Below are 25277 nucleotides of genomic sequence, written 5' to 3' on the forward strand. Positions count from 1 at the left end.
TGAATTGCTGCCGGCCAGTCGTATATTGTTTTGTAGGATTTCGTTTTGATAGCATTTCTTATCTGTGAAAGGCCTGTGAAACGCTCCGATTCACAGTGCACTCCTGATGCACTTAAGAGTGCGCGTTCAGTAGTGTGTGAACTTGAGTTTCCCTACTTTATTTTTCCTTGCAATATTATATAGCGCGAACTCGACAACATGGCATGAGCACAATTTACATTACAGAAGAACACATTCATTTGTGATAGGCACGGGGAGACAAAGCGATTTGCCTGGAATCACAGGATGTTGAGCTGATGCCGAAATTCGAACGTAGCTCCCCAGCTCTAAAGTTCGCAATTCTAGAACTTGTGGCGGGAGGTGTGTCTAAAAGTGTATGTCGGTGCTGAGGCCATCAATGACCGAGACCTGTGCATTTTTCAAATCGGTGGTGAAAAAATATGAGTATGTTGCTGGAGATGTGGGCCGCCATGCCACCAATGTACTTACCCGGGGAGGGTAAACATCCATTATTCCGCAACTTTCTTTTCGCTTACCATCACTCCGCATACTTTCATTACGAAAGTACCATGACTCCGCAATGCCATTATAACGCATGGCATTACATTTTATATGCTTTACCACGCATACATTTACAACAAAATTAGTTGTAAATGCATGAATGGTAAATGCATGTTTTTTTTTAATGTTTGGATAAGGTAAGTATGGGTATAGGGGTATATGTTTTGGGGTACTGAGGTATATGTTTTGGGGTGTTTGGGTATTTTAAGGGTTCAGATATAGTTTTGGGTTATGGGGTACAGGGGTAGTTTTAGGGTTTAGGGATAGGTATGGGTTTTGGGGTACAGGGGTATTTTTATGGTTCAGGGCTAGGTTTGGGTTTTGGGGTATTTTTAGGGTTCAGGGGTAGTTTTGGGGTACAGGGGTATTTTAAGGTTTCAGGGCTAGGTTTGGGTTTTGGGGTACAGGGTTATTTTTAGGGTTCAGGGGTAGGTTTGGGTTCTGGGGTACAGGGGTATTTTAGGGTTCAGGGGTAGGTTTGGGTTTTGGTGTACAGGGTTATTTTTAGGGTTCAGGGCTAGGTTTGGGTTTTGGGGTACAGGGGTATTTTTAGGGTTCAGGGGTAGGTTTGGGTTTTGGGGTACAGGGTTATTTTTAGGGTTCAGGGGTAGGTTTGGGTTCTGGGGTACAGGGGTATTTTAGGGTTCAGGGATAGGTTTGGGTTTTGGTGTACAGGGTTATTTTTATGGTTCAGGGCTAGGTTTGGGTTTTGGGGTACAGGGGTATTTTTAGGGTTCAGGGGTAGGTTTGGGTTTTGGGGTACAGGGGTATTTTAACCACATGCGTGCGGGGGTTATTTTTGCGCTGTGCAGCTTTTTTCCAAAAGCCGCATTAGATGACGAGCTCAGCTCGTCATCCACACACGACCACCGTGGCTGATGACGAGCTGAGCTCGTCATCAGCAGCGAAGGGGTTAAGGGTTCAGGGCTAGGTTTGGGTTTTGGGGTACAGGGGTATTTTAGGGTTCAAGGGTAGGTTTGGGTTTTGGGGTACAGGGGTATTTTTAGGGTTCAGGGCTAGGTATGGGTTTTGAGGTACAGGGGTATTTTTAGGGTTCAGGGCTAGGTATGGGTTTTGAGGTACAGGGGTATTTTTAGGGTTCAGGGGTAGGTTTGGGTTTTGGGGTACAGGGGTATTTATAGGGTTCAGGGCTAGGTTTGGGCTTTGGGGTACAGGGGTATTTTTAGGGTTTAGGGATAGGTTTGGGTTTTGGGGTACAGGGTATATTTATAGGGTTAAGATGGGTTAGTGTTTAAGGGTGTTGGGGTATTTTAAGGAGTAAGGGTGGGTTAAGATTATTTGCAGAGGTATTTAAAGGGAGCAGAGTGGACACCCGGAGCTGGAATGTACAGAACCTGGGAAGAAAATACAATGAAATATTGGGCACAACGCTCGCTTTTTTTCCCCGTAATCCCGCGTCCCGCACACGCCCCAGCACACGATATGAGACATGGCATGAAGGGCGGAACGTACCACACTCCCCCAGCGTTTGTCACGCCCCCAGCACATGCCCACAGCACAACGCAGACACGCCCACAAGGGACTACTTTGCTGGCACGGATCTTTTACCTTTTAAATGTATATGGTGGGCGTCTGCATAGCCTATGTCCTTCTGCTGCAACTGCCCTTTCCAACGCTGTATTGGGTGTTGTGATTGGTGCTGTGGTTCCTGAGATTACCCGCCTCAAAGGTTTGGGCTCTCTCTTTATTATATTAGTATAGATATGCTGTGTGTTGTATCTGATTACTGAGCACCTACGTTGTGTTTCCATGGATGTAGACTATACGTTGATAATGCTTACTGAACTATACTGTATGTTGTACCACTGTGCCAGTTGGAAAGAAAAATAAAATACTAAAAACCTGGGCAAAAAGTGTGGGTTATGGCCCCAGTGGAACCTTGTGCCTTGCAGGACAAGTGGACTGGGCCCTTTGAGGTGGCGGAGCGCAAAAGTTAAGTCACCTACCTGGTGGATTTGCAGGCTCCGCGGAACCCTTTAAGGGGCCTCCATGTAAACCGCCTCAGGCCCCACTTCGAGAGGTCCGAAGTGAAACATGCTCTTGGCGATGGACGACGGGGAGGAACGGAGAGTGAGCCACTCCCAGACCTCCTGTCTGCCCAAGAGGGGGATGGGTCGGTGGATGGTGTGATCCTCTCCCCGACCCTGACCGCTGAGCAACAGAACCAGTGTCGCCAGTTGATGGGGCAGTTTTCTCCGCTATTCTCCTTGACCCCAGGTGTTACTCACTGGTGTACCCATGATGTGGACACCGGTGACAGCTCCCTAGTGAAACATAATATTTACAGGTTGGATGACCGGGTCAAGGCCAGCAACAAAGAGGAGGTCACGAAGATGTTGGCGTTAGGGGTGGTTGAGCCGTCCAGCAGTTCATGGGCCAACCCTGGGGTCTTGGTCCCGAAGGCTACGGCACCCGGTGCCACCCCAGAACTGCGGTTCTGTGTGGAGTACCGGGGCCTCAATGCCGTCACTCAGACTGACACACACCACATCCCCCGAGCTGATGAGCTCATTGATCGGTTGGGAGCTGCTGAATTCCTTAGTACGTTGATTTAACGTTAGGGTACTGGCAGATTGCTCTAACTGTGGTGGCCAAGCAAAGATCAGAGTTCTCAACCTCGGAAGGACATTACCAGTTCCGTGGGATGCCCTTCGGGTTGAAGAATGCCCCTGCCACCTTTCAGAGGTGGTCAACCAGGTGTTGGAATACAGCGCTGCATACCTGCACAACATTGTGGTGTTCAGTTCCAGTTGGGACAAACACCTGCAGCACGTCAGGGAAGTGTTGAAGGCGCTGCAGAAAGCAGGCCTCACGATTAAGTCCAGTAAGTGTCAGATTGGGCAGGGGTCAGTGGTGTACGTGGGATACCAGGTAGGGACGGCCAGGTGGCGGCATTACAACCCAAGATTGACACCATTCTGGCTTTGGAGCCCCCCCAAGACCCAGACGGAGGTGAGGGCCTTCTTGGGAATCACCGGGTACTACAGGAGGTTTGTTAAGGGATACGGCCACACTGGCCTGTCACGGAACCTTCCCTTTTATTACATGTCAGATGCCACTAAGGTAGGCCCAAGGTACGCCTATGGGCAGGGTGCATTGCATGAGAAAGGCAGGACATGCCAGTGTGTGTGTGTGTGTGGCGTGTCCTGATAGTGAATACAGCCTTCACTACTGTAAGGTCACTCCTTCCCCCGTAGGATGGATCGGGCCGTTCAGTTATAACATCTTATAAACCCAAAGGGCCCGGGGAAAGAGGTAAGGAAATGAAGTTTAGTATGCCTGAACTCAGAATCTAAAGACGCAGCTTTTAGCGAGGGTGCCCTTTTTATTCTGAGTTCATAAAGGCCACTTTTAGAAAGTGGGTATTATTTTGCTTGGCCGTCCTGTGTGCTTCTGCTGGAATGTGGATTGCCTGTCTGGTTTTTGGATGACAGAAGGCTGGGGAGCGGGTGTGGCTCCAGATAGTCTAGGTTGGTCAGGAAAGGGCTGAATCGAACTGGGCTGCGATGGGGGAAGATTTCCTTGCACCTCAAAGGGTCTGGTCTGCCTCTGACAACCCCGTCTCCACCTCCTGCCAGGAAATCACACCAGAGTAGGCCGGACTGGTTCTGGCCAGACACAGACACCCTCTGCCTGAAAGATCAAATGATTTTTGTGTACAAATAGTGGGGCCCAGACCTGTGAACTTTAGCACTCATCTGGGTCAAGAAGACTGCCAAGAAGAAGAGCCAGAGAAGCTGCGAAAAGGAACGACTGCTTTGCTGGGTGCTTTGCTGGGCTGACCTGAAGTGGCCGCTTCTGTCTTGGGCAGTGAAAGGCCTGGACTAGACTTTCTGCAACCTAATTTGTGAGTCTCTCCAAGGGCTTGAGGTAGAGCTTGCCCCCTGTTCACGAAGTCTCAGGAACCACAAACACTTCAAGCTCTATTGCCCGCAGCACTGGGGACTGTGTGTGTGTGCTGCAAACAGAGGAAAAGCAACTCGACAACATCTACGACGCCGCTGCCGACTCCGTGTCCTGAAGGCACTGCAGAGGGCACTGCCGCAACGCAACTTTGGTCTCACCAATGACGCCAGTTGACGCCGCCACCAAGTCACTGCTTGCACCACGACCTTTGGGCACCGCACTCCCCACTGCCTCGCTTCACATCAAAGGTTTGGCACCGCAGAGAGCACCGCGCAACGCCGCACTGTGACCCTGGTCTCACCGACGATGCGTGTTGATGCCGCCACCGAGCCACTGCTCGCAGCGCAACCCGAGGGCACCGTACTCTGCACCCCATGGCTTCACGAGGACAACTTGGCCTCCCTGACGCTGCCGCTCCACGCCGAAGTCTACGCCGCTGCTTGCACCGTGGTACGATGGTCCCACTTGTAAGTCACACGAAGCACTGCCCTCATCCCGCACTGCAGCCTTGGCCTAACGATGCCGGTGCCATCCACTCCCGTTCGTCAGCCGACAACAGCTCTTCAGCAACGACAACGCCCCTGCTTGCACCGTGACCTGCCCGCACAATGACGAGCACCGGCTTCATCTCACACTGCAACCCTGGTCTCGCCGACGACGCCATCTGACACCGCCATCGAGCCGCTGCTCGCACAACGACCTGAGGGCACCGCACACTGTACTGCTGGACTTCGCACCGCATCACTCGACGCCTGTCAGCGCCAGCGCTCCTGATTCTACAGAGAGGAGCTCGACCTGCAACGCGCGTGACTTCAAGGGCCCCATCGCCCTGCACTTCTCACAGATACTGTTGGCTGGTCTTCCCGACACCGTAGCTGGCCCGTGACCAGCCGAACTGTTGGATTTGTTGTTCATAACGCCGTGATAGCCCCGGACGGAGCTATGGACATCAAAGAACTGTGTTTGAAACTTATTTTGATAACAGCAGATTTTTAAGTATAGTACTGTGGATATCGTATTTGGTCTTGTCTTAAAGTATATAAAAATATTGGCTATTTTTCTAAACTGGTGTGGTGTCCTTTTGTAGTGCATACACGATATTACTGTTGGTTATGTGCAAACACTTTACACACTACCTCTAGGATAAGCCTAGCTGCTTATGCCAAGCTACCAAGGCGGTGAGCCGAGGTTATTTTAGGAGTGTAACTCCCTTATCCTGACGAGAGGTTTTTGCCTCGCTTTGGCGCAAGTCTCAGCTAGCCAGAAATCCCATTTCTAACAACTTTCCATTACCGATTCCAAATTCCTAGTAATATAGCTGTTCACCCTAACAAGAGGTTCAATGCATGCAAGCCTAAGTGGCCACTTGCATCAGGAGAAAAGTAACCGCATTAGAACAGAAATGTTTTTAAACTTCTTAGACAAGAAAAGAAGGAATTTGGTTTCTTTTCAATTCTCTCAGGCGTTGTCACTCATTAAGCTTTCCATTTCTATCTAACTTTTAACACATTTTGCTCATTGGTCTTCATATGTTATTTACAGTCACTGGAATTGCTTGGTGTGTTGCATTCTCCCAGTAGATAAAATACATAAATAATTTGTAAATAGATGGGTTATTAACTTGTATATCACACCGTAAACAGTCACTGTACATTTCACAGTTTGTATATTGAGTTGGGCTCACAGCATCAAGTGGGACAATGTAAATTATCCATGTCTGTATATTGTGTGCGGCTCTCAGAGTGCGTGGGGTCGCTGTGCATTGACCCAGCCAGGAGTTCATATGTGTTCCACTCAGACATTTAATAATGCATACAAAATAGGAATATGTCACTTCCTTCTTCTGTTTTATTTCCCAAACAGTATCTCACCTTCAGGAGTTCCCACGCCGGTGCCTCGGACTTCTTTTCTATCTCTGTTATCAGGGCCTTGAGAGCAGTGATTTGATTGGACAGTTTGGTGATATTTGCATTTTCTATCATGGTCATTTTCTTCTCCATCTCCTCCAGTCTTCTGTGCAGTGTTTGCTCATTTTCTTTCAGAAGCTGCCGCAGCTTTTCAAATTCAGATTCAATTTTATTCTTCTCAGTTCTTAGCTTGTTCTGTCAGAAACAAAGAAAAGCTGTTTAGATATTAAAAAGCTTTCTACAAGCCGTCCTTGGAGTCAGAGGCCAGGAGGAGGGTGAAAGGGTTGATAGTTCCTTAAAAAAACAAACAAAAAAAAAAATAATCGGACCACTAATGTGCTTTTCCTAATTTCTCAACTGCAATCTCTTAGTACCGTCCCTTCGACCGTCTTCCATCCTTCTCACACTCCTGCCCTCCCCCTTCCCTCAGACACCTCATGAACTGTAGAGAGGTCAGAATTTGTGAAGCTGCAGAGAAGCTCGATCCATGGAGAGTGCAAGGAAGGAAACCCACTGCAGGCAGAGACAGTCAAAGACCGAGAGACGGGCTGAGGGGAGAGACAGGCTGAAGTCAAATGATGATGTAAAAGGAAGGGGGCCAGGAAGTTTCAGCCCATTTGGATGGAAGACATAAGATTTGGAGAGTGCAGGCTGCCCCTGTCCTGCCACCACAATGGATGTGTTTGCCCAGAAGGAGACACTGAGGGGTGTCCTACAATGGCGCTCATTCAGAATGATGGGAAATCACTGATGTGGGAATTTCACGTTCAAAATCATAAACAATGTATATGTTACAAATGGCAGAATTACCAATTAAGTCAATGTTTCTGAAGGTAGTTCAACGATTTCTGTAAAAGATGAGTGAGGAGATTGATTAGACATCTTGTCCTATCCTGAGATAAGAGGCTGTGAGTTAACAGGTGAGGTATGTCACACTGTGGTTTAGAGAAGGAACCTGTGTGTTATCAGGTGAGGTATGTTACACTGTGGCTGGCTGAGAGCAGGAGCCTGTGTGTTATCAGGGGAGGTATGTCACACTGTGGCTTATAGCAGGCACTTGTGTGTTATCAGGTGAGGTATGTCACACTGTAGCTTAGAGCAGGAGCCTGTGTGTTATCAGGTGAGGTATGTCACACTGTGGCTTAGAGCAGGAGCCTGTGTGTTATCAGGTGAGGTATGTCACACTGTGGCTTAGAGCAGGAGCCTGAGTGTTATCAGGTGAGGTACGTCACACTGTGGCTCACAGCAGGAGCCTGTGTGTTATCAGGTGAGGTATTATATATCAAGAAGAGAGAGAGGAATGGAGGTCTAGTCCAGATCCCCTATGGTAATCTTATTAATCAGCAAAAACTAGTCTATCCAGACGTGTGGGGAAGTCGCAAGGGTGTATGTAGTATGATGCATGTAAAGAGGTAGCGTTTACCCTTTTAGAAAGCCCTCCCCCACCAACCTAGTTGGTGGCATGCTTCATCATCGGACACACCCAGTGACACCGAGTGTGTCCCGGGTGTGGTTCTACGACTGATTACAGCGGAGCTGGTATATTGCTGAGTGTGCAGTGTGGGTGACGTGAAAAGTGAAAGGTTAAAAGCTGTCCAGTGATCCCAAGAAAGATTACTTTATTGTTTGGGCCTCTGGCAGCATTAAAAAGCAAGGCGTTGGATGTGGGTGGAGTTGTATTTAGGGTACTCCGGTGTGTTGTCTACATGTTTCAGCCAGGCCTTAACTTGTAACTGGCTTTCCTTAGGACCTAAGTGAAACATGATAAAGTGCATTATATGTAAAAGGGGGTTTGCCTCTCAGGACAATACTGTACAGACAACACATACAAAACACAGAAACATACCGAAATGCAGTTTAGCATGATTGCATTATCACATCTAATCACATTTGCCGTCACGTTCACGTGATTGAGGTACTAGCGGCGAGGTGGTAGTGTTAACTGTGAAAAAACGTTATATGCAGTAAGGTGAGTGGCGAGAATATCGAGAATAAAAATAGTAAAAAAAGATAAGGCTGGTTTTCTCACACGAGCGATTTGTTGCTAGAGCCCCATGAGTATCCTGGCAGGGGTACTGGCTGTTAAGGAAAAAAGGAGAAAAAACGGGAAAGGGGTGTTGGCGCACTGGCCAAAGGTTGAGGTCTGGAAAGGAAAGTTCTTACCGAACAGTTGTGGCGTAGAGCAGGAGCCTGTGTGTTATCAGACGAGGTACATCACACTGACTTGGAGCAGGAGACGGTGTGTTATCAGGCAACGACAAAAGACAACGACTCTCTACTGTGCCACCTACTCTATCACCCCCCGGGCAGAAACAATGAGTTTGGAGAACAACTATCCAACCTGATTGCACAAGACGCAGTCGGCGATTCCAAAAACTTAATTCTTGGTGACTTGAATTTCCGATGGAACGAAACTCATAACCCTCTAATCAGATCGCTATCCAGCCTCCTCGCTGATAACAACCTTACTCAACACTGTACTGAGGAGACACATTACAAAGGAGCCACACTGTGTAAAGAGGGGTCCACACAGTTTGATTGAAGATAAATAAGTTGAGTTTAATCAGTGCACATGAAGAGACCTCCAGCTCCTTCTCCAGCTTCTTCTTACTGGCACTATCTCAAGAGATAACATTCTAAACACCTAGCAACTAACAGAGAGTTCCATTGAGCAAGATCTAGCATAGATCCCAACACATCTCCCCCATTACAAATAATAAAAGAAATACAACATGAACAATAATAATGCAGTTGCTCCCCCAAGAACATAAGGACAAAATACAGAAGAACAAAAATGCATTAAGGAGCTGAACACTTCGCAACATTTCCGCAGCTCCAAGCAGAACCATCTGTCAAAATAAGAACATTTCTTTTGACACACTTGATTTGCATGGGTTGCGAGAACTTACTGTCACCCTTAACCACAAATCCACCCTTCCTTGTCACAACCCAATCACCCACTTTGAAATCATTCTCACGTCCCTCATTCTCAAGTTATACAGCATAGCAGAATCACCTTGCTGTTTCTCAACACCATACTTCACCCCTCTACGATCAACCCATACACACTGCTTGTTTCTCAACCAACCTGGGACCCCCTTCACACCTGGCTCACGACCTTTAAGAGAAACGAACGGTGAAACACCAGTAACAGAGTGCGGAGTGACTCTGTAGGACCACATCATTTTTTTTAGTTCATCAAACCATTAGCAAGAGATAATTGAATATTTTCCATTAACAACCTGTTCACCCTTTCCACTAATCCGTTAGCCTGTGGCCTGAATAACGCCACCCTTTCATGACAAACTCCCATTCCACCAAGGAACTCTTTCATCTCTCTAGAAACCAATTGCACACAGTTATCCGACACTAAAGTTTTCGGAATCCCTTCATTCAAGAACGCTCTCTCCAAAAACCCAATCACTCTCCTAGTATCGATAAATTCCGTGGACTCCACTACAAACCATTTTGAATGATAATCCACAAGTACCATCAAGAACCTGTTACGCACGCCCAGTCTATGAATTGGGCCCAAAAAGTCTATAGCTAATTTCTCCCATGGATGTTCTGGAAACCCTACACATTGGAGAGGAGGTTGTCTGACTACTTTGGTCTTGTCACTACTGGCACACGCATAACAAATCTTTACAATATCGTCAATTTCCCCATCCATGCCTGGCCACCAGTAGGATTCTCGAATTCTTCTCTTTGTCATGTTACGACCCAAATGGCCTTCATGTGCTAAGCTCATAATTTTAGTTCTGAGACTGCATGGTGGAACCAATCTATTTCTACGCCACAACTTTCCATCCGCAACACTCAATTCTCCCTCCACATGAAGAAAACCTTTTAATCTAACATCTCCACAAGACTCCTTGGACCAACCACCAGACACATTTTCCATAACTAATTTTAATAGATGATCGTCACTCATAGCACCTTCCCACTCGACTTTATCAAATGCCAAAATTTCATTGCAACTGGCACTAAATTCTTCACCCACAAACTCCTCAGACACCACATCAACTGGCATCCTAGACAAATAATCTGCTACTACATTTTTCTCACCCTTGACGTATTCCATGTCGAAATTGTACTCTAAAACTGACAGAATCCACTTCGATATTCTGGGAGTCACGTTCCCCTCCAGGCCTCTACCACCTTTGAATAAATGCACCAGGGGCTTATGATCTGTCCTTTTACTAAAAGGTAAACCCCACAGAAAATACCTGAAATGCTTGATACCCCAAGTACAAGCGAGAGCTTCCCTTTCAATTACTGAATAAGAAGCTTCCGCTCCTTGAAGTCTCCTTGAAGCGAATCCAATGATTTTTTCAACACCACCAGAAATTTGAGTCAACACTGCTCCAAGCCCCACACTACTTGCATCAGTAGTTACCAAGGTTTTGGCCCGAACATCAAAATGACCCAAGGTCGGAGCATGCAATATACCATTCTTCACACTTTTAAATGCCACTTCACAGCTTTCACTCCATTTGAACACAACACCATTCTTCATCAGCAACCTTAAGGGTTCCACAACATCAGCAAAACCCTTAATAAATTTCGAACAATATTCCGCTAAGCCTAAAAATGACCTAAGCTGATCTTTGCAAGTAGGTGTGGGAGCATTAATGATCGCAGAAACTATGCTCTTCTTAGGTTTAATTCCCAGACCAGATACTTCATGACCCAAGTAAGTCACACAGTCACGTTTAAGTTGACACTTTTCTTTCTTTATAGTTAATCCATTCCTTTCCATCCGCACCAACACTTCAGTCAAAACCTTATCATGGTGTTCACAATCTTTCCCAACAACCAACACATCATCTTGAAAACACAAGACATTCTCTACACCAGCTAAAACCTTCTGCATCACTCTTTGAAATACTGCCGAAGCAGATGCCAGGCCAAAAGGCATCCTGCAATACCTAAAAGCTCCTAGCGGAGTCACAAAAGAGGTAAGGTGACGTGATTCCTCGTCCAAATCTATTTGGTGATACGCAGCTGACATGTCGATCACACTAAAAATCACGCCCCCACCCATTGCACTCAGCATTTCAGAAATATTGGGTAAGGGTTGCCTGTCCACCCAAATATTTCTATTCAAGTCGCGCAAGTCCACACATAGACGAATTTTTGCTCCCCCATCCTTTGGCGCGACCACAATGGGCGCAAGCCATTCAGAGACTTCAATAGGCTCAATTATTTTCAAATCTAATAACTTATCTAGTTCATCTTTTAGGGGAGCCCTCATTAAATGTGGAACATTTCTAACTCTGAACTACAGGCACTGCATTTTTTTAAAGAATTATTCTGTGTGAAAACCCTTTTAATTTACCCAGCTTATCAGTAAAGACATCAGGAAATTTCCTCATAATATCGATCTCAAAACCATCAATATTGAGAACAGTAAAAGAAGACACTGGTTCAGGTGCATTGGGATTTAACATAATGCCTAAATCTTTCTGGTGACGCCAGCCAAGCAAATTAGATCCTTGCTTGGTCAAGTAAACCCTTCCAAACACTTTCCTAGAAGAAAAAGTTATTACCATCCATTTCAATCCCAAAATGTCTATGGTCTTGCCACCATATCCCACAGCTTTGATGTCTAGAGATCCCCAAGAAGACAGATCACTATCATCCGCCCAAACACTAATGTACATGTCTTTAGACAATAACGTGTAAAGACTTCCTGAATCAATTAACATCTTGACATCCTTAGATCCAGGATGTTTAGGATCTCTACAGTCAAAACTGATTAAACTATGTGGTTTCTCCAACTTATCTGTACTCTCATTAGGAACATCAATCAAACATACAGGATCTTGAGAAGAGCCACTGTTTTTCTTTTGTCCATTTCCTTTATCCACAAGTCAGTATTCTCAAGTCCTTTAGCAATCTGGATTGCCTCCTCTAACGTGCAGTCTTTTATAAGCAATTTTTCTCTAACCCTTTTGTTATTGGTGCACCTCACTATCTGGTCGCGAATTAAAGAATCATTTAAATCCTTGAATTGACAATTGATAGACAGACCTCTTAAAGCTGCTACATAGCAAAGATGGCCGCAAGCGTAGGGGTCACGTAGCGCGACGGCGCGGTGACATCACGGGTCAAAGAACACCTCCAGAAAGACGATCAGGCAGGCTCAAGACGCCGGATTCCAAAGAGAAGCTTGACGATGTAGACAAGGCGCCGGATTCTGAAGAGAAGCGTCATGATGCAAATTCCAATGAGAGCGTGACGGTAAGTGCGCTACAGTTTAACATTTTGAAGAATGCGCGTTGAAAGGGGAGCAGGATTTACATATTTTTAGAAGAAAAATTAATCAGCACTCACTTGGGGGTAGCGAAGGAATACCAAGAAGGCAATTGAGCAAGAGTCCAAATCCAAATCAGAAGGAGGAAATGTATACTACCAGCTCCAGGTAGTACCATCCAGGGATGAAGGTCTAAAGCACTCTGTCCCCTGCCAGAGCTTCTCCACCTCGTCGCCAATGTAAAGAGGGGTCCACACAGTTTGATTGAAGATAAATAAGTTGAGTTTAATCAGTGCACATGAAGAGACCTCCAGCTCCTTCTCCAGCTTCTTCTTACTGGCACTATCTCAAGAGATAACATTCTAAACACCTAGCAACTAACAGAGAGTTCCATTGAGCATAGATCCAGCATAGATCCCAACACACTGGATGCCATCATTGCACAAAAGAATTCAATCACGGTCAATCACATACTCCCCGTTGACTGGTCAGATCATCATATGATCTTATTTCACATCAATCACCCCACCATCCCGCTTAAACCTCCTCAAGACCCCCCTAAATGGTTGAGAAACCTCTCCCAAGTACCCCAAGATATCCTAGAAGGTCAGCTAAATTCACTTCTTCCAGACAACTCTCTGCACCTCTCGACCAATGATCTCATCGACCACTATAACTCCGAGCTAGTCTCCATTCTCGACAATCTAGCTCATCTAAAGCTCAAAAGAAGCCGTGCCACCCCATCCAGAACCTGGTTCAACGCAGACCTCAACGCAGAAAGAAGAATCCTGAGAGCCAAAGAAAGAAAGTGGAGAAACAACCCAACCGCCATCCTTCTCCTACAACTAAAAACAGCCCGTAGGAAGTATAACAACCATATCAAAAACAAGAAATCCAGCTTCTTCCGAGAGGCTTTAGTCAAATCCAAAAACAGACCGAAGGAGCTCTACAACATAATCAGACATCAAACATCCAAACCTCTGCCCCCACCCCTGCAGGCGTCCAAAGAACTATGCGATAACTTCGCCAACTTCTTCAACGATAAGGTCTTAAAAATCGAATTATCTCTAGACATCAACAACTTACACCTCCAGAAGAGCAACTCGGCCAGCCCACAGGCCCTCTCATCCGGCTCCTCTCCCCTCCTTTGGCTAAGCTTTCGCCCTGTACAGGAAACAGAGATAATCTCGTTGATCTCGACCTCCAAACCATCAGCACACATCTCAGACCACATACCTCCCTCACTAATCAAAAAAATGAAGCTCACCTTAGCACCTATCTGGGGCAAGATCATAAACAGCTCCTTACAAAGCGGAGTGGTCCCCGATTGTCTAAAAATGGGGCAAGTCACCCCTCTGCTGAAAAAACCCGGTCTTGACTCAACTGACTTGAACAATTTCAGACCGATATCTAAGCTCCCCCTGCTCGCTAAAACACTGGAACGCTGCGTACTCCTGCAATTGACGCATCATCTGGACAACATCAATCTCCTGGACCCCCTCCAATCCGGCTTCAGACAAGGCCGCAGCACAGAAACCGCGATGCTGAACATCATAGATGACATTCATGGTTCTCTTGACGCAGACAAGTGCTGCCTCCTCATACTCCTTGATCTCTCCGCAGCTTTCGACACGGTGGACCATAAGCTCCTCATCAAGACTCTGCAAGTAAGAGCTGGCCTCGGCGAGGTAGTTCTCAAGTGGTTTTCCTCCTTTCTACATAACCGCTCGCAAATAATAAAAATGAAGAACTTCACCTCCGAAACCCAGCAAGTCAACAAGGGTGTCCCCCAAGGATCAGTACTTTCTCCTCAGCTCTTCAACATCTATATGGAACCGCTCGCCAAACTACTCAGGAATGCCAACATCCACTTCCACCTCTACGCGGATGACACGCAGATCTACCTGGAAACCTCTTCTCTTAATGACATCCACAGCCTAAATGATGTCCTAAATGACGTTCAAGATTGGCTGACAAAGAATCACCTGAAACTCAATCCCAACAAGACCGAAACACTTCTCATCTCAAACAAAGAAGACAACCCTCAAATCACCGAGTGGCTGAAGTCGATCGATGCTCTTAAAGGTAATCTCACGCTAGCTGACTCCGTAAAATCTCTGGGTTTCACTCTAGACCCCAAACTAACCTTGACAAACCACATTAAGAACTCGGCTAAAAATGCATTCTTTAACCTCAGACTTCTGAACAAAATCAAACCTTTCATTCCCAAAAAGGACCTCAAACTAGCCACGCAATCTCTAGTTCTATCAAGACTGGACTATGGGAACTCAATCCTAACAGGCATCCCCAAATCACACCTGGCCCCACTAAAAACAACACTTCATGCGGCAGCGAGAATGATCACAGGCTGCAAAAAATCTGACCACATCTTCCCAGCACTCAAAGAACTCGAATGGCTCCCTGTGGAAATGCGTAGTCCAGGCCCTTGTGACTGGGGGTGAATGTTTGCATTGTCCAGAATTCCATCCACCAATTGTTTCTTTTTTTATCAGGTGATGTATGTCACACTGTACCTTAGAGCAAGAACCAGTGTGTTATCAGGTGAGGCACATTTTGTCCCAGTAGGAATAGGAGGGTTTCAGAAGAGGAGAGAGGTGTGTTTCTCTTGCGTCACCAAAAATGGTGAGTCAGACATTTTGTGAAGTCGGGTATGTCTCCACTGCTGATAGGGGGTTGTGCTACTGTACGTGTCACTAGTATACAGGTAGAGGGTTGTGCTCCTGTGATATCAGACCAGTCCTGGTAGTGTTGTATTCTTGTATTGTGTCACTGGTCCTGGCAGAGGGTTGCACCTCTTAGCTCTCTCCTTGGTAGAGGGTAGTGTCCTTGTATCACCAGTATTAATAAGGATTGTGTTCCTGTGTGTTGCAAAACTGTAATGTTATAGCTATGTGAAGCCCAGAACAGAACCTGTTTGGTGACCTAGAATGGCATGCTAAGCGTGCCCTCATAAAAGAGATGACACTACTTCCCATGTCCTGAGTTAGCCACTTAAAGTGGTGGTGGCAGCGTACAAAGTTGTGTGGAACATTAGTTATGACCCGACCTCTTTCCTGTGTCCGATGAGAGTGCAGTCTACTCTGCTGCTTTGGTGAGAGCCCCAGACCCTTGCACTAACCTTCTGTGTGCATGCCCAGTACATGTATGTATGGTGGATGTGCAGCACATGTGTGGTAATAGGAATCTCCAGGCCCAACTAATGAAGTCGCACACTGTGGCGCACACACTGTAGACATAACCTAAACCTCATGTCGCTAGGTACGCATACCCACCAGATCAAGATCAGACCTGCGCACAAGATAGATAATCGTCAAATATGAATGGTAAATTACGGACAGTTGTTTTTGTTAATGTTAACAATACTTATGGAAATAGATTTGCACAATTAATCTGATCTTGAGTTCCCACTGGGACATTGACAACTAACCACAATTCTATAGTATGTGTAATGCTATTATATCCTTGTACCCCATCAAAGTTCTAAGTCTACCTGTATGAAAGATATTATGTACACTCACTATTGTCAAGGATCTATGTACAAACCACTGAAAAATCAAAAAATAATAATAAAATAAAAAAATGTGCACAAGTCATCCTGGGACATTTCAGTCAGCTATGGCCTATCCCTGTGAGAGGTCCAATGAAGGCATAAAAAAAAGACACGTCAAACTATTGACGATTAGACTGTTGCAGGAAATCCTTGCAGTGAGGATTGAACAGAACAGAGAATGCCCAAGGTCAGGGGCTGAAGCTGAGCTGTGCCCAAGTAATTTCTAGAATTAGAAATGCATTTGTCCTGAAGAAGGGCATGCACATGTCCTGAAAAGTGTTAAGATTAGAGGGCATTTGGTTTAGAGGAAGTATTCGTGGGTTAAAACTCATCTACACAATGCTGGAGCTTCCATGCTCGCTTTATCACTTAGATGGACTCTGTTGGATGTTCTGTGGTTTGATGATGTATATACAATACTGTAACACAATTAAATTGCTAAACCCTTGGTTTAGGAAGGGCCTTACACAAGGCATGCTCAGTATGATGGATGCATAGATAACTCCAGATCCATACATACACACATCCACAGAGGTACACACTCATACAGACACACATATTAATGTGCAGACTCGCACACAAAAATTATACGAACTCACAGATGGATATCTTCAGTCCATGCATGCACAGACTCATAGACACACACATTCAGACCTATATACTCACACACCAATGCATATAAAATGTCACTGATGAATAACTCCAGACTTATGCATACACATCACAAACTCACAGATGCACACATGTATTTGCACACTCACAAATGCCACCAGATCTGGTGATATACAAACCCATAGGCAGGCATTCACTTATGTAGGTACAAACTCACAGCCAATAAATCCAGACTAAAGCATACACAACCCTAAAACACACATGCATATGGATAAGGATGTGTATTTGTATACTCGGGGGCTCAAAATGTATATATGAATATGCAGACACACACAAGCAGTAATACATGCCCAAAAAACAGAAAGACATAGAGACGCGCACTTAGACACGTACACCTAAGAGTGAACATGCACACACACATATGCACACACAAACATGCTGGTACGTACAGATAATGCCACATCACTGCACACATACTCCAATACACACCATGTGAGCATGCAAAATCTACCTTAAGGTCAGAAGAGTAATCCTTGATTTTGTGTTTTTTTAGGACAAGCCCTTGGCCGATATCAGCCCCAACATCCAGGCGCAGTGAATCCAGTAAATATATTTATTTGGTGGGGACCATGACCCAGCCTGTATTGTGACTCATCAGTGTCTTTGTGTCTTGAACTTTAAGAGGCCACACAAAGGACTGGGCACAGACATATACAGAGCACTCACTGCAGCCACTCACCCTCGTGGTTTTATATTGATCCTCTTCCTTGAGTTTAGACTCCAGAAAATATACCTCCTCTTTCTTCAGGAGAAACAGCCACTCTTGAAGTTTCACCTGTAGGGATGAGAGTGCAAGAAATAAGTGTAGATCTGTAGAGTGTGGTCTTAATTACAAAACAAAGAGTCACTACAGTACCTGCCACACGTGCCCAGACTGTACGTACCAGTCATGCATTAGTATTTGTAGCACCAGCCACACATATCAGGATTATGAGCACCAGCCCCAAGTATCACAAACACAGACACAGACAATAGTGTACCTTTTTCAGTCCTGTTGCCTAGAAGGACTAGAATCCCTGATCCAAGGAAACAAGGCTAATCATTGGCACTTACTGCTACTGGACATTGTGCACACTTTATGCCTAAATGCATGAAAACATTTAGACTTGGTACTAAAGAAGAAACGCTGTCCCAGAGACATTATCAAACATTCCAAAACAACACAGAACCAAGTGAAAATATCTAAACTAACAAGTTTTATAAGTGCAAAAACTGTGTATGGAGCCTTGACACAGCCACACTGCAAGTAGTCAACATATCACCTCCACATTAAAAGACCTCCAGCCGATAACGAGGGAAAGATGGCGGCCGTGTGATCACAGACGATCAACGCTCCTCATGACGGACTGCCCCCGACTCGAGTCGGAGCATGCCGGGAGGCTTGCTGCTGTGTTCTCCATCGCTGCTCTTCCGTGGTCCGTGGTCCACAGACAGGCAAACATCAAGCGGCGAGATGTGTTACGCCGTCTCCCCGCGCTGCCTGGTTGGTTGTTCGTGGAGCTGCACTGGGTTTCTCTGAAAGCGGGACGCCCCTCGCTGAGACACTGTCAAATCAAATCAAATTCATAAAGTGCATGGCTGTACTAGCTGGTGCGTCCCCGCGCTGCGACAAGAGCCCGATCTAGGCAGAGGATAGAGCAAAGAGTTGTCAAACAATCAAAGATGAAGCCGAAATACACTAAAACCCTGGTGGATCGAGGCACCGGACGAGCACCCGCTGTGGATAAAGGACTACAGAGCCAGAGTGCTGCAAGAAAGCTAGGGGGGGGATGGAGGAGAGTCACCTGGAAACTTTGGCGTTGGGGAAAAAGCTACACCTTTAAAGTCTGCAGGAGCAATAATGAAGTTTCTGAAAAGTCAGCAACTAACACGGATGGAGAGGTTAGACAACAGCCTCAGAAGAACTACAGGCGTACGGTACACAAGATGCGAGTACAAACCCTGCGTTAATGACTGGGGGAACGTCCATGGGCTGTGCAGAGGGCACTCTCAATGGAATTGTAGCCACAGGAATGGATATATGTGTTACAAGCCAGACTCCCCGCACCTCTAAGATGAAAGAGGGGCGAGGCGGGTATGACGGGGCATAACTGGCCAAGAACAGGGGTCTCCAGGGTCTATTACCTTCAAAGCTATGCAACAGGCAAATGAAAATAACGGCTCAGCTATGAAAGAACAGAGGAAAGAGCAGAGCTCGACAACGGCGAAACTGGCTGCAGCACACTGGAGATGGATACCTTTCGCTGTCAGATCACTCTAGTATCTTTGGGGAAGAGGAAATAGAACCAACCAGACACCACACGAGGGAGAACTCATTGGACAGTATATTAAGTGACAGGAGCAGCCTGGATGAAACTCAAACATGGTAACCAGATGGAACAGGCATGGGATTAGAGGGTACGGTTAAGAAAGTGAAATAGACCAGGGCATATCAATCTTACATAAAAAAAATTGTATTCTTTCAGGACAATACCAGTGGAGATTAGTAAACTCTGGCTGCGGAAACTAGAATCTATATGTGTGAGTTTCCTGTGGGGGTATAAAATGCCTAAAAGGGCTCTTAAATATATGACCTTGCCAAGATTACGAGGTGGGTGGTCATTTCCCAATTTTACCTCTTATTACTGGGCATGTACGATTCAATATATTGGGGTTTTATTGACTGGAGAAACAAGGGGGAGTGGTGTCATAGAATATCTAGCTATATTTAAGATGGAGCTTGGAATTGAAGCAAAAGGATGCTTTATGAAAACATTGGAGCAAAGCGATTACAAGAAAACTAGATTTAAGGTATTAAGAGCCGCCTAGAAAATATGGCCTCAGCCTAAGCGACGACTGGTGATTCTTAGAATACATTTTTACACTCCGGTCTCTGCGGTTGCCCTACTGCCTACTATTTTTCAAGACTCAGTGATGGAAAGGTGGAAAAAGAAGGGTATTGATTCAATAGGAGATCTATCTAATGACAATCCGCTATGCTCATTCACAGAACTGCAGGAGATGTTTGACTTGCCAAAGAGAGTTTTTTTTTAATTCCTACAGATTAGGAAAAGAGAGTTTTACCTTCCATGTGGAGTCCCTCAAGGATCAGCCTTGTCCCAGACTGTGTTCAACCTGTACGTGACACCACTAGCTAGATAAGTAAACGACCATGGTCTGACGCTAGTGTCGTACGCAGATGACACCCAGCTTGTGGTGTCACTCACGCAAAATGTTGACATAACAGCTGCACGACTCTGCAACTGTCTCACGGCGCTGATGACTTGGATGAAGTCTAATTTTCTAAAACTCAACACCGAAAAAAATGAGGTTGTTGAGTTTGGTCAAAAACAATCAGTATGGAGCCAACTATGTTGGCCCCCCAAAGCTGGCACTTGCCCTGTCTCTGTGTCCAAGGCCAGGAACTTGGGTTTCCTGATAGATAAAGACTTAAAGCTTGTCCCACAAATCAATCAGGTCACCTCGGCTTGCTTCTACACAATGAAAGTCCTACGAAAAATACTTCCTTTCATTCCTTTCTCGCTTAGGAAAACAGTAGTAGGAGCCTTGGTTATGTCAAGAGTCGATTATTGTAATGCATTGTATCTAGGAGTGGGTGCAAGACAGTTCTCAAAGCTTCAGTCACTACAGAATGCGGCTGCTAGACTATTGCTGGAGTTACCTAAACATCATCCGACGTCTAGAGGTATCAAGCAGCTACATTGGCTCCCAGTTCGACAACAAGTGGACTTCAAGGCCCTTTGCTTGGTGCATAAAGCTCTGTATGGAGGAGGAGCGGCATATCTTAGCCCCCTCTTCCCTCGGTACATACCAGCACGTTCCCTTAGGTCAGCAAATTCAGGATTGTTATGTCTCCCCAAGACAAGAAGAGTCAGATGGGGAGGAAAAGGCTTTTCATTTCATACGGCTAAGCTTTGGAACTCCCAACAGGACTCTATTCAGCAAAACGTTGAAAAGCATATGAACTCAGTAATGCTCCTAATGTCTCAAATGGCCAATACTGGAACTTCTACTGTTGAAGCAGTCAAACATATATATTTTGTGCTAAAAAAAAAAACAAAGGCAACTCTTTAACTAAACAAGCATTTACAATGCAACGGTTTCGCCTTTGGAAAAGTTAGAGCTATTAGCAATGTAAAAGACAATGCCATTTATTTATCTGTTTTCAAAACCAACACATAAATACAAATTTTGTCATTTACAATGCCAATAGCTCAAACTTTTCCAAAGGCGAAACCTTTGCATTGTAAATGCTTGTTTCCTTCTGGAAAGGAGATTGGGCTGGGAGAGGAGCGACTTTGTTTCAGGTCACCATGCAAGACAACAACAAAACTTAATACTTGCAAAAAGGCAATGCAAATGTTCTTTTGTTTCTCATTTTGCCGTAGGCGTCATTGGGGATACATAAAGCACAAGTATTTTAGCTAAATTGTAAACAAACTTGTTGAGGAAAGGTTTCGATGAGAAATTAAAGGCAAGCTGATCAGGAGGAGACAAAGAGAGGGTCGCCAAAAGAGGAATGTGGGGGCTGTAAACCGGACCCAAGAAACCGATCCACAGACTGGAGAGGCAGCAGGCGTCAGCAGGGGACACAAAGGAAATGAAGTCGCAAGGTTGGTCTTCGTTTCCCCTCCGCAGATCAAGTTACACCCCTGCCCTGCTGGGTATCAGCGGGGGGAGGGGGGCCTTGTCAAAGTGCACGGTCGATGAGAAATTAAAGGCAAGCTGATCAGGAGGAGACAAAGAGAGGGTCGCCAAAAGAGGAATGTGGGGGCTGTAAACCGGACCCAAGAAACCGATCCACAGACTGGAGAGGCAGCAGGCGTCAGCAGGGGACACAAAGGAAATGAAGTCGCAAGGTTGGTCTTCGTTTCCCCTCCGCAGATCAAGTTACACCCCTGCCCTGCTGGGTATCAGCGGGGGGAGGGGGGCCTTGTCAAAGTGCACGGAGTCCCTGCAGTCTTCAGAACAGAATATTGCAACGTGTACAGGTGGAGTATTTAGTGTTCAGCTTACCAGAGTGCTGAAGAATCAGGATATATCATCTCATCCCATCCCAATGCCGCCATGCTTCTTCTTTCTTCCCCCCGGGCTGCGGGGGCGGGCACTTCCGGCCGGCCGCGCTGGGATTGGCCGGCCGGCCAACCACTTCCGGGTCGCTGCGGGCAGCGCAGCGGCCCTTCTCCTTAGGTAGGCAGGCGGGGGCTGATTTTTACGGGCAAATGCCGGGTGGGCACCGGCTCTAGATAACCATCAATCGGGGCGGGAGTGGACACGGACGGCGGGAGGGGGCGGGAGTGGACACGGACGGCGGGAGGGGGCGGGAGTGGACACGGACGGCGGGAGGGGGCGGGAGTGGACACGGACGGCGGGAGGGGGCGGGAGAAGACACGGACGGCGGGAGGGGGCGGGAGAGGACACGGACGGCGGGAAACGTGCACAGGACAGCGAGGGGGGGGGCGGAAATGGACAGCGCATCAGTGAAAGGGGAGGGAACGGAAAAAACGTAACTCCGCCCTGGGAAAAAATCTCGGGAACGCCCCCGAATCTGGTCCGGCCTTGACGGACAGATCTCTGTTCCAATGGCTAGCCTCCATTTATGGAGCTAGCCAATGGGACAGGGGGGCGTATTCCATTCTCCTTACTAGAAATCAAGAGATTTCTCTGGAGGCGGAGCTAAGAGCTCCGCCCTCCAGCGAAACCTAAAAAAAATGTTGTTCTCCAAATGCGGAACATTTTTGTTTTTTAAACAAACAGTCTTACTGTGTGAAAGACAAACAGCCCTCTCGCACTTCTAACTTCATGTTTATAAAACATTTTCAATTGCAGCACATTTGTGATGTTCTGTTTTCTCTTAAAACACACAGTCCTTCAGTGGGAAGACACACAGCCTCCTCACATTTAACCTAATCTCCACTGAATCAGTTTATCGGTTTTGGCAAAGTAGATCCCCATCTGGTCCGTTCAGCCACAGGACGTCAGCTTCCACCGTCCGGGGATCACTAAAGGCTTGAGGGGAGGGGGAAGGGAGGGGAGAGGAAGGGAAGGGAAGGGAAGGGTCCCACTCATAACGGGTCTCAGGCACCAAGCACACGAACATGTCGCAGTATGATGACCTGGAAAAGAAACAGGCATCACTCTTCTTGCAAGAATCGTTTTTCAAAAAGTGCATGCTTTTCCTGTCCCTGTTTTGCATTTCTAAAAGCACAATATTTTAATTACTGTCTGCACAGTTCACTGCTGGCTCTGGGGAATTGTCTGAGAATTCTACCCATGCTGTAGCCTCTGAACTCTTGGTATTGGAGTGAAACTCTCTTTTTCCCTGCACAGTAAGAAGGGCTGGGGCAGTCTCCTTCCTGACTATTTCTCCACTCACTGCTGGATATTTGCTCCCCTTATCAATTGGCAGAAGCACAAAGCACTCCATCTGCTCTGGTAACTTTCCTCTACCTAGCTGACCTCTCACTGTCTGTGGGACTGATCTATTTCGGGCATGCTGACAAACAGGACACTGCAAAATCAGTGTTAATCAAATACATGGTAACTGTACAAAGTACAGTGTCAGCATGGTCCAAATCTCTTTCCACAATTCCTTGCTCCGCACTTCCTTTGCATTTATCATCCAATTATGAGCATGCCACGTGGGAAGCCAAGTTGCTAACCCATTGGCAGTGGCCCATGAATCAGTGTAAATATGACATGTTCCTGGCAATTCTTGTTTCAAAGCCTGATACACAGCATATAGTTCTGCAAACTGACTACTCTTTCCTTCTCCAGTAGTGGTCAACAATTTCTTGGTCACAGGATTGTATGACACTGCCTTCCAGTGCCTCTTAGCCCCTACATACCTCGCTGCACCATCAATAAACCACACATGCTTCTTGTCCTCCACAGACAATTCGCTAAATGGCTTACCCCTCTTTACCGGGGACTACTGTATTTCAAGTACATCATGCAACACCTCTATCTCTTCCATTAGCACCTGCGCCACTTGCTCATGAAACATTGCGGTGTCTTTGGGCCCTATCCTGTATATACCACTCCCATTTAATTGTGCTAGCTTCCTGCGCATGTTCAATTCTGGGAGTCTTGGGGGAACTCTTCACCCACTGTATTATTGGAATTTCAGGTCTCAAAATCACACCATGCCCTAGGGACAATTACTCAGTATCCACTAGAGCCAAATAGCATGCAAGCAACTCTTTTTCAAAGGAAGTGTACCACTCTCCAGCATCTGCAGTTTCTTTGTCCAGACCCTAAAGTTACTTTCATTCTTCCCTGCTTCTGCCACAAACTCCAATTGGCATATGGTCCTTGTATTGTCACATTCAGCTCAACATCCCCCTCCCGTACTGGCCACAAATCCAAAGCGTGCTGTATAGCCTCTTTTGCTAATTCAAATGCAATCTGTTGTTGCTCTCCCCACTCAAATGCATTTTTCTTTTGCGTATCTTTGTACAAAGGGGCCAAAATCTGACTCAAGTGAGGTATGTGCTCTCTCCAAAAGTCAAACAAATCAATGAACCTCTCAGCTTCCTTTCTGTTTCGGGGCACTACAAATTCTCTGATCTTTTGTTTCACTTGGGGCACCAGCTCTCTGTGTCCCTGATGCAACTGAATACTCAACAACTTCACACTTTGAGAGGGTCCTTTTAAATTTGGCAGGATTTATTTCCCATCCCTTGCTCTGCAAATGCTTCACAATTCTGTCTAACTGGGTCTGCACTTGTGCATCCTGACGCATAGCAATCATAGTTCTGAGTAAATCTAGGGGGATATGGATCCCTTCCTTTTCTGCTCATCTGTTTGTAGGGTCTTTATCTCCTAGGTGCTTGTATTTAGTTATGTACACTAAATCTGAATTGTGTGTCACCACCTTTGTCTCCAAGATTTTAGCCTTTTCATCTGTAAGGAAATTAAATGTTCTATCATGCACAGTAGCTGCGCTTTGCAGTACAACCTGCCACTTTACTGGGGAATTCTGTGTCTCAAACTCCACCCATGGAGTTTCTATTGAGACTTGCGCAAACGGTTTATGCAAAACTGCAGTCTCTGTCTGTATATGCCTCTTTATAACAGTGGCCTTCTCCCACTGATAAATCACATTGTGTCCAAATATCATCTGCCCAGTGGCTTTCAATGCGCAAAAACACAAAAGCATCTGTATTTGTTCAGCGTTAAGAAATGTTACAGTCCGCAACTTTAAAAGCATACTTTTCTTCCCCTGTTCTTCACAATAACTAAAAATCTCAGACTGCTCCTGAACTAGCACATCAAATTCACTGTCTCTTTTCTGAATTGCCCACATTTTAAAGACATTGTGCAGTCTGCTGTGCAGAGTCAAAAGCACATTGCTGCATTTCTTTTTCCAAAATAGCCT

At 46.1% G+C, this 25277-nt stretch overlaps 1 protein-coding gene across 1 annotated transcript in view; it reads right to left on the reverse strand.

The window, feature by feature from the left end:
* Positions 1–25277, reverse strand: part of LOC144752391 (E3 ubiquitin-protein ligase TRIM39-like) — a 215574-nt gene that overhangs the window by 169311 nt on the left and 20986 nt on the right. Inside the window, exons 2-3 of the mRNA XM_078640325.1 lie at positions 17577–17672; positions 6360–6590 (exon numbers count right to left, since the gene is read on the reverse strand). Of these exons, the coding sequence (XP_078496451.1) occupies positions 6360–6590; positions 17577–17672 (327 nt within the window). The remainder of the gene's footprint in view (positions 1–6359; positions 6591–17576; positions 17673–25277) is intronic.

This window comes from Lissotriton helveticus, chromosome 5_1 (assembly GCF_964261635.1).
Source record: "Lissotriton helveticus chromosome 5_1, aLisHel1.1, whole genome shotgun sequence".
Lineage (NCBI taxonomy): Eukaryota > Metazoa > Chordata > Amphibia > Caudata > Salamandridae > Lissotriton > Lissotriton helveticus.